Below are 10,549 nucleotides of genomic sequence, written 5' to 3'. Positions count from 1 at the left end.
CTAAATGCTTTGCAGCTCTTCAATAATCAATGATACAGACACTGGGGAAAAAAGCACAAACAGCAGTAATGTTTAACATAATTTATATTTATTTTCTTTTGAACAAAATGTTAATAAATGTATTTGTTTTACGTCCAAAAAAGGTCATGACTCGTGGGACGCATTTTATAAATAATTTCATCCAAGTCTTTTGTAGAAAAAAAAGAAAGTAAATTAGCAAACTAAAGCATCTCTAGTATGACAATATGACAACTTTATCAGATTTTTTTCCTCTATATTTGAACCCTTTCTCAATCCAAGCTTCATTTTTTGTATATTTTCCTTTAAGACCTCTTTCATCTCCTCAACTCACACCACAGCTTTAGACAACAGAAAAATGCAGCAAAGGTCTCAAAAAACAGACAAAAACCAAGGAGCCAAACAGAAAACACAGTGAGATTCCAACAGTGGGGGAAGTAGGGAGAGATTAGGGAAGATATTTGGGATTCCACATCCTCAGGACATATTTACAACATAAAGGACAGGGTGCCGGTGGATGGATTGGCGTGGGGGCGGTGCTGGAAAGTGGTATGTTGATTCGGGGTGGGGTTCATCTGCATAGATCCACAGGACTCATATCATGAACAGCTAGAGATTGAAGGAAGGAGGGAGCACAAAGTGTGGGTCTATTACATCCACTGCTGTCTTCAAGGGAATGTAAGTTCTTGTCAACAGAGTTTGTCAAGGAAATCAAAACAAATCTCAAAAAATAAAAATAAAAAATAGAGCCAATGTGGAATGGTTGTGGCGGTGGTAGACGTAGGGGAAAAACTATGGACATCTTAAAAACCTGACTTACTTTTGGACTTTATCGTTTCGCTCTGACATGTGAGCGAAGAGCAAATCGATGGGTGGTAAATAATGTGAGGCTGTAAATGAGGAAAAAGCCAATCTGGAAACAAAGTTCACCATCAGCAAAACAAGAATGTCTTCATTTAGATTTGGTGTACTTAGTATACGTTTTTTGTCAGTATTTGCTCACGGGTGGTTCAAATCCCTATTTCTGCTGCCTAATAGGCGAGTTCAAACTAATCTTAATCCCTGCATGATCCATCCTCATGTAAATGTGCACTTTACTAGCAGCAGCCATGCAAAAAAAAAAAAAAAGGAAAAAAGAAAGAAAATCACACGGATCAGCCCTTGAAAACTCCTCACACTCCTCACACGCTGACAGTAACACAGCCCTTTGCTAGTCTGTGAAAGATAGCGGTTGATCAGCTTGTCTAAGGGTGATGTAAGAGTCAACGGTTTGATAGATTGGGTGGCTGGCTAGTCACATGCACCAACTCTGTGATACTGACAAGCTGAGCCATCAGTAGTGAAGATGTCACAAAGTAGGACACTAACCCCAGCTGTTTGTTTTTTCCCTCCTATATTGCACTTTTGCCTCATTAGATTTATGCAGCAGAGGCACTCAAAGATCTCGGGGCCTCATTTATCAGAACTAAAAATGACGTTCTGTGGGATGCATGGAATGGGGCCTGCAGCACAGAGTTGTAGGCACGTTAGTGTTTTCTGTAGTAATTTAATAGACAACTAACTTGAAAATCAGAAAGGAGACATTTGCTCACTCGCCATATTGTTGTTGGTTAATACTGACAATGATCAATAATGCAATGTGTTTAAATGCTTTCAGCGCTTCCATTTTTTCAACATCTTTCTTGCACATTGAAGTCTGAAGAATGATGTCAGATCTAAATTACTCGGACCATCCGAGGAGCATGTGAATGTGCAGAAAAAAGATTTTAGAACCAATTGACTGAAGATTTTTGTGAACATTTAGGGGCATTTGGCACTGTTGAACTTTTGTACACTTTGCTTGTCATTTTAATTTTCTGTTTTCCAGCTAGCTAGTAACATCAGTGCCATTCTCCTTGATTTTAGCTTAGACTTGTTATAAAAACGGTAATCTTTTTCCCCACAATGGGTGTCGCAATAACCATGAACTGTTTACACCAATATTTCACAAGTAAACGTTGGTATTGTACGGTGGCCCTGCAACTTAAGAAAACAGCATAACAGAAAAATTATGTGTCAGGAATTTACTTTTTATCTTTAAATTACACATTTGTGCTTTGTGTAGGGTGTGGCGCAGGACCCACATGCATGTGAAGTCATTGAGAGGCTGCCGTGGAAAGTTACTAGACTGCATAGCAACAGGGAGATAGGAAGGAGTTTTCCTTTACAGGAAGAAGACCTGTGATTGGAGCAGAGATGAAGCATGAGCCGGACACCAGACCAAATACAGGAAAGAGGGATGCCTATGGCGCCATGTGTAACTTGAACCTTCAACTATTTAATAAATTTTAAAAACTTATCATTTGAATTTTTTTCATGTTCTCTCAAAAAAAGAACACAGCAGCTGCAAAATCTCACAAAAACCAATGAAGTTAAATTAAAAAAAACAATGTAAATAGAAAAAAGAGACGATAACTTCACGGAACAGTGGCGGAAGTGACAAGCTAACATTAAACAGCAAAAATGTAGCTACAGCATTATATGACTCACTATTAAAACGCTTCATCTGCATCTTTTTCTTCCTCACAACACTGATGAACCCTCAACATCTTTGAAGTGTATCTCTTTTTTAAAGTGTTATTTTTGTACTTTAGTTGTATTTTGTGTTCCTCTGCAGTGTCTCTCTATTTCCTGGTGTTCTCTCAAAAGTTGATTTGCATTTGACCACTCGGGACCACCGTAGTAGTTGTGTCCACAATGCACGTATAATATTACTGTAGCTACCCGTCATAATTGTAACTGTAAGTGCAATGGCAGAAATAATGCTACATAACAATTCTGACAGCGAAATTTCTGTTTCTATTTTTTAAATGACTTTTTAGGAGGTACTAAGATAAAACTGAACTTTTTTGGGGTCATAATTAATGACAAGTAACCCAAACATCCTGGAGAAAAGCTTGATGCCTATTAGAATAGAGCCTGCTGTTGGCCTCACAAACAACTGTGTGCAGTAAAAGTGACATCAAAACTGCCGGCGTGCGCTACACTTTGGTGTTTCAGATTGTCGTGTACTTCTTGATTTTTGTAACCTGCTGTACGAGCGGGTCGCTTCCATGATATATCAGTGGAATAGTGCTGTGATTCCGAGATTACAAAGACGGAGACTACTACAGCTGGAAACGGCGAGACTTTCTATAAAACAAAGTCTGCAATCCTTTTGATTCCAGTTTGGATTTCTTTTAATCCCACCAGCACTGATATGATTTCTTTATTTTTCCCTGAGAGGCAACATCTGCCGCTCAGGAGAATATTACAGTGAGTCTGGCGTGCCTTGAGCATCAGTAAATGGATACAGGGCTGTGGTGATGTCACAGTTTATAATGTCCATAGGCTAAGCTTAAGTGCAGTCATGTTGTTATGTAGTCCCTCATTAAGGTTAGCACTAAGGTCTTGACAAGTGTAACTGATAATTTGATAGCTTACGCTTGGCTGATAAATGAGGCCCCTGGTGTTTTGGCTTCATGCAACTGTCCTCTAGTGTCCCTGGGTTGTCCCTGCAAGTCTAAGTACTCGCCGTGCTGCCTGTCTGCAACACCAACACCACTGTATGAGGTAAACTGAACACTTTAGAAACCAGAAAACACCATTTCCCCCCGCCCAGGAGCGCTACACGGTGACTAATCTGAGCTTACTGTTCCTGCAACACCATGCAATCGTGAGCTGAGTTGTCACCACCTTTTCTTTTTTTTTGTAACCACTCCACCTCTCCTAACTTGCTTAACAACCCAACAAGCTAGAGGAGAAAGTGAGCCAGTCTCAGAGCACTTAAGGTCCTAAAATATGTAGGCATGTACTGTCATAAGGGGTTGAGGAAAGGTCCGGTCTGACAGAAACACAAGCTGAATATCAGAATACAGAATCACATACATTTTGTTTTCTGGGAAACAAGATCCACAAGTGATAGATGGAGCTGGTCCCAGCCGGCCCTCGAGCAACATCACATACAAGGTAGTAAAGAAGATCCGTCTAAGGTGATGGAGAGCAAGAAGTGGGAAACAGCTGATATGTCAAAAACATTCTGGCACCTGAAAGAAAGTGCAGCAAAAATCTAAAAGTAACGAATGAGAGTGCACACCTCATCGATGTCCATTTTTTCCTCTGACATGCTATCCGTACACACACATCGAAAACAGATGGAGGAGGGTGGAGAGAGGGGAGGGGAGGGGGGGGGGGGGGGACAATATGCTAGAAAACATTTGGATGGAATAGAAACAATGAGCAGGTTTCAAGTGGCAAGAGGTCAGTTCTTTTAGGGGTGGTGGTTCTCAAACATCTCTCTCCGGTTGATGTCCAATTCCAGCACCCTCCGCTCCAATTAAAACCTTCCCACTTCCTGTGGTTGGCGGTTCATCGGCAGCAGGCTTGTGGAGGCATTTCCAGCACATCTCACCAGCTGTGTCCCTGGCAGCCATGACAAGCCTTCGTCTTCCTCCCTGTCAACAATCGCTCTACGCAAGCTCCAGCCCTGATTAAACCCCAAGGTTCACTCCTCATTAGAAGCACTTTCCTCTGGCGAGAAAATGGCAGCCACGCCCACCAACGAAGAATTATGGGAGGCTGAAATGATAATGACAGTGTGTAGGAGGACAAGGGCCAGCAGGCAGATCTTCAGTCGCCCGCTGCACAGTCTCGGGGTGGCGGCGGAAGTGACCGAAGCCCCCACGGGCTGGCAGGAAGAAGCAGTTCTTTTTAGCGTGCCCCCTGAAGGGTTGTCCATTTTGGAGTCCCATCGGACGTCGCAGCACTCCGCCTCACTGTCTGATGGATGGTTTCCCAAGAGACCTGAGAAAGAGAAGACACTGGATGAAAAAGCTGAGGTTCCCCTGCTGTGCACTTGTATTTATAACAGGGGGTCACTGGTAGTTTGGTGTTCTCACAGCAGATATACCAACTGTGTTCTGTATTCCACTGTTTTGCTTCACAATCAGCTGTTCACACGCTCATATGGAAGGCCAGAAGGAACCAAACCAAAAATAAGAAATGGCTCATAAATACATAAATATGCCATTAAATGTAAAAGTGCATTCAGTGCTTTGCAAACTTTGAAACACAAGAAACTAAAGTCGTGACACCATAATTGCTTCAAGATGTGACACTAACACATTTTAACATCATTAATGTGACTTTTAAACATTTAAGCTAACCGGTCTCACGCCGTCTTGTAGCCTGGTGAAGGAGTTCGTTTCTTTCCAAATCAAAGACAAATGAATTACGCTGATTGATTTTTCTTGGTGATAAATGAGCTGACAAAATGAACAATTTTGTTTGCTGTTATTCCAACTGTGCAAAACATATTTACGCATTTGCGGCTTATTGTAGGGCTCCTGCAATAAAAGTAATGTGCTCAGCCCAAGTTATAATGAACCAGCCAATGTAAAAGGGGGTCAAATTTGTGCATTAGGGTCAGCATACCTCACTAATCCATTAATATCTGCGATTTTCCAACTGCAGCCAGTGATATCAGACAGTTCAGCTTCACCCATCAATACTGGATCCATGAAGAAAAACCAACGTAACAACAAGATGCGAAAAAAGGTTTTTTAGCTGAGAAGGACATGAACTGAAATTTTTATTGATTGCTCAAGGATGCAAAGAGAGTCCTCAGCATGTTTTGGTTATTTTTAGGGGCTGTAGGTAATGTTATCAGTATGTGTCAAACGCTAACAGTAATTATCTAATACAAAGAGACAAAAAGAGTAAAGAGAGACTGTTTTCCATTTAGCCTTTTTAGCTAAATCTGATACATCTCTATGGTGGCTTTCTGTGAAGTTGCTTAATAATAATAATTTTAAAAAGTTGAAAAAAATAACCGTGCAATAAACAGCTCACATGGAGCACAAATGACAATGATCTGTCTAACACCAGCCACCTTGTTGCTCATCTGCTGCCTCGGTAAACGGATCAAACGCACTAGACCTCAGCGTGTGGCTCTAATCACAACCAGACACGGTGACCCTCAAATGAACTCCAATTAGAGCTCACCACGGCACAGAGGGAGCGCATTGCTGCATCAGTTGATGGTTCTGGAAGTCTTAACTTGCCAGCATGTTTATAAAAAAAAAGAAAGAAAGAACAAAAACACCATGGCTGCTGTGATCATCTGCACGGGGAAGCTTAAACTGCAGAGAGAGAAGCTCACTTAGTTCTAACTAAAGCAAAGCATAAGTAGAGAGCATGTGATTGATGATGAGAGCAGATTGAGGACTGATGGGGCTGCTGGATTAGACCCCTTCTCTGTGTGGACTGACACCTCACCTGACTCGTCTGTTGTACCTGTGACAAGTGAGATGATTTACCCTTTTATCATCTTTAAGAGACATTATGAAAACAATTAGGTTTGAGTTTGCTGTTGAATCTTACATTGGTACGACTCATTTCCACCTGCAGCCCTTCCAACCTGAGGTATCGACCCTTCCTACGTCGATATTCCACTAATGTAAGAGGTCATGCTGCTTTTGTTGCCATGCTGGTAGTGTAGGTAAAATATTTAAAGTGTACCACAAGTAGCTTTTTGTCACTTTGAACTGGGGGATTATCTTTTTGGATCTGCTCCCATGGTGCATTGAAAGATGCAGACTGGATTATGGTGGATTCACATAGATTTATGCCATAATGTGAGCCCTATTTGTTGTTGCAAAGAGCACTGCCAATTTGATTTTAGCAGCTCCTGGTTGCAATGCACCAATAAGTTTATGGACGACTACACTAAATTGCCGATTCACTCACCCATCCAAATCATTTCAATCAGGTGTTCCGATCCCTTCCATGGCCATAGATGTATAAAATCAAGCACCTAGCCATGCAGACTGCTTCTACAAACATACATAAATGAATGGGTCGCTCTCAGGAGCTCAGTAAATTCTAGCGTGGTACCGTGATAGGATATGACTGCACACCCGTAGACAGAGCAAGGTCCACAAAGACATGAATGAGTCAGTTTCGTGTAGAAGAACTTGACTGGCCTGCACAGAATCCTGACCTCAACCCGACAGGACACATTTGGAACGAAACAGAGTGGAAACTGAGCCAGGTCAACATCAGTATCTGACCTCACAAATATGCTTCTGGGAAAATGGTCAAAAATTCTTATAAACACTCCTAAACTTTATAGAAAACCTTCCCAGAATAGTTGAAGCTGGGTGACATCATATTAAACTGGGATGTCACTCAAGTTCATATGCGTTTGATGGCAGACAAGTGAGTACTTTTGGCAATATAGTGTAGCGCTGGATTAGTTCAACACTGAAGATGGCTTAGAAATTTAATAATATCTAGATTGTAGCTACGAAGGAGTTCTAGGATATCGATATGTTTGAATAGTGCAAGCCACACTAAAAATGTGAGTATCACCGCTGGGTGTTTACATTTAGCTGAGATGTTAAAGCAGTTTTTTAAAGCAAAACATGGAAGGGCAGGCAAAGAGGATTGGAAGTCACTTAATTGGCTCCAAAAGCTGAGCGCCGCAGACAGCCGTGTTGCTGAAACTGCTGACTGTTACCGACACAAATCAGGCGCTAAACTAGCATGACTAACTTCCTGTTGATTCTAGAACACCTGCATGCACCTGCCCCTTTCTCTTCACAAAGTATTTCACTGTGGCTCACAGTTTGCTTACAGCAGCCATTAATATTTTTGATGGCATATTTTTAAATTTATGGCAAACTAACTTATTATAACCATCAGGAATTCTTTAATTCACTCACATTAACCTAACATGCATGTCTTTGAACTTTGGAAATCCACGGAGACTCACAGGAGGGAACACGGTCAAACAGGACGTCAAACGTTCCTGCTCAGAGGTGAGAGTGCTAATGCCCAAATGGTATTTTTAAAAAATTGTTGGAAAGGGACACCAAAAGGGCAGGAAAAGCTTTGTAAAAACCAAAAATAATTCACATCACAGTTTTCCTCAGTAACCTTTTTTTTTATAACAGAAACAAGACGATAATTGAATAAAAACTAACACACGATGAAATGCATCGACACCTTCATCAACTAATAAAAGCAAGATTAAAATACTCTGGATACTCTTGTGCAGGTCAAATACGCACATCTGATCTCCCCCCAGGAGCAGGTAGAAAACGAGACAAATGTCAGCGCTTGGGAGGAAGAGAAGAGCAGACGCTTTAACACTTTAACTTTCAGACTTTCTATTTTACTCAGCTTCATCAACTTTGGATGTAGTCTATCGATCGTGGCTCAAGAGTTGGGAGTTCGCCTTGTAATCGGAAGGTTGCCGGTTCGAGCCCCGGCTTGGACAGTCTCTGCCGTTGTGTCCTTGGGCAAGACACTTCACCCGTTGCCTACTGGTGGTGGTCAGAGGGCCCGGTGGCGCCAGTGTTCGGCAGCCTCGCCTCTGTCAGTGCGCCCCAGGGTGGCTGTGGCTACACTGTAGCTGCCATCACCAGTGTGTGAATGGGTGGATGACTGGATATGTAAAGCGCTTTGGGGTCCTTAGGGACTAGTAAAGCGCTATATAAATACAGGCCATTTACCATCTAATGATATTTAGTCAACTAAAACTAAAATAATTTCAATGCCTAAATTTTGACGACACTTAATTAAAATTTGCTGTCAAAAGGGAAACATGCCTCTGTCACAATGTTTTGAAAACTTTTTGCTATAATTTGATAAGATGTGTTTTGTATAATTTTCAGTTCAATACAGGCTTTAAAAGCAAATAACTGCTTTCTGTTTTTAATTAGTTTCACGCAGCATTCCAACTACTTTGGAATCTGGTTGTAGTTGACCCAACAGTCTCATTTAGCACTGCAGGAATTGTTTTCAGCTGTTTAACCCCAGTATACTTTCATAGAATCATCACACAGCGAAAGTTGAAAATCAAAATTTGAGGTGACTAAAAATAAAATCATGACTTCCATCCATTATAAGCATGCACAAACCTCTAAGCCTTTAGGTGTTGAAATGTTTTATGTTGTCAGTCTCATCCAGGTAACCCGTGAAGCTGACCTTTATTACAGAATAAAACAAATCTGCAGCAGATACTGAGAGAAGGACTAAATGTGTTGTTAAAACGTCCTTGCATGAGGACTGCAGTGCTCAAAAACACCACTAGATGTCATCAGAAAGCCTTTAGAACCACTTCACTGTTTTCCTGGTGAGACACCATTCAGTCAATACAGAGAAACACACACTGGATGATTTATTACTGTCTGTCCTTTTGCAAAATGCTACTCACCAGCTATTCACTAGCATAAATTAAATTAGAAGGTTTTTCTGTGAAGAGGATACAAGGCCCCATGAACACCCACGCATGCAAACACACAATCTGCACTCATCTCCAGGATACACGAAGTGGCACTAGGCAGGAAGTGGGTATTAACCTGTGCAGATGAAGCTGGGGCTGCCACCGTGGATCAGGTCGTCGTTATCGGGCAGGATGAACGGACAGCTCTGCTGGACCTCCAGGCAGTACTGGTGGCACGGCACCTTCTTCTGGCAGGACTGCTGGGTGGTGGGGAAATACTGAGCACACAGCCAGGGCTTATAGGCCGCCTGAGGAGGAGAAGGAGGAGGAGGAAGAAGAATTAGGCAAGAAAATTACATAAATAGATGCAGGTTCATGGTCCACAAGAGGATTGGAGGAAGTTACTGCATTTGTCTCTGCTGGGTATTGGCCCTCCCCTTGGTTCAAATAGCTTTCTTCACAATAACAAATAAATATCTAGAGGTCCACTAAGCGTCACATGTTTTTTCCACCAAAATAGAACAGCAACACTTCACACATCAATCTAACAGCCACTGGGATATTAGAGGTTACTGTTCAAAGATTAGCTAATCAAAGCTACGCCAAATACAGAGTAATCATTGGCAGGCAGGACTTTTTTTCCAATAAAGCCATTAAAGGCACTAAATATCTTAATATCCACGATGTCATCAGTGACTCATCTAGGATTAGGGACAGGGTTTGGTTAACATCTGCCCCCTTCTGAGGGACTTTTTGCGTGTTTGAAACAGCCAAATGGAAAATCGTTTAACAGAAAAAAAACAGTCATGACAAAAACGTACGAGACTTTATTTCAAAGCAAAGGGGTGTTTTTAATCTGCTGTGGTGTGTTTGGCTGCTTGCTGCATGCCAGTGCAATCAAAACCAAATGGCACAAAATAAACTCACCACATTTCATCCTGCGTCTTCTTCCAAGTTAAATTTGCTTTAGTTCACTGTGAGGCAGGATGTAATACACAACGCACAGACTTATGTGCATAAGGAGACAGATGGTGACATGTAATAGCCAAAGCCTCGAGCTTGGAAAGCTTAGCAAAACTAAATGAACCGAGGGCATACCACAGTCTGGATTCATTCTCATTCTTAGCCATTTCTTTGTGTGTTTTATTGGGATTAACACAGGAGAGGGGAAAGAGCACAGACGATATCAAGCAGAGACTGAAATCAGATTTGTTTAGGACCCCACCGCCTACTGCGCCAACCCGGTGGGACCAAAGATCACTGTAAGTTCGATAAGTGCCCTCT

At 41.7% G+C, this 10,549-nt stretch overlaps 1 protein-coding gene across 1 annotated transcript in view; it reads right to left on the bottom strand.

Moving 5' to 3' along the window:
• Window positions 1-4,205: 4,205 nt before the first annotated feature.
• Window positions 4,206-10,549, bottom strand: part of nalf1a (NALCN channel auxiliary factor 1a) — a 49,098-nt gene continuing 42,754 nt past the window's right edge. The window contains exons 2-3 of the mRNA XM_085265293.1: window positions 9,402-9,573; window positions 4,206-4,839 (exon numbers count right to left, since the gene is read on the bottom strand). Coding sequence (XP_085121419.1) covers window positions 4,541-4,839; window positions 9,402-9,573 — 471 coding nt within the window. The 3' untranslated portion in view covers window positions 4,206-4,540. The remainder of the gene's footprint in view (window positions 4,840-9,401; window positions 9,574-10,549) is intronic.

The sequence above is a fragment of the Mchenga conophoros genome, linkage group LG23, assembly GCF_057382185.1.
Source record: "Mchenga conophoros isolate Kocher_MC1m ecotype Shallow Benthic linkage group LG23, M_conophoros_male_GT1.1, whole genome shotgun sequence".
NCBI classification, from domain to species: Eukaryota; Metazoa; Chordata; class Actinopteri; order Cichliformes; family Cichlidae; genus Mchenga; species Mchenga conophoros.
The sequence above is the reverse complement of the archived record's forward strand: the minus strand, read 5'-3'. Positions and strand labels throughout refer to the sequence as shown.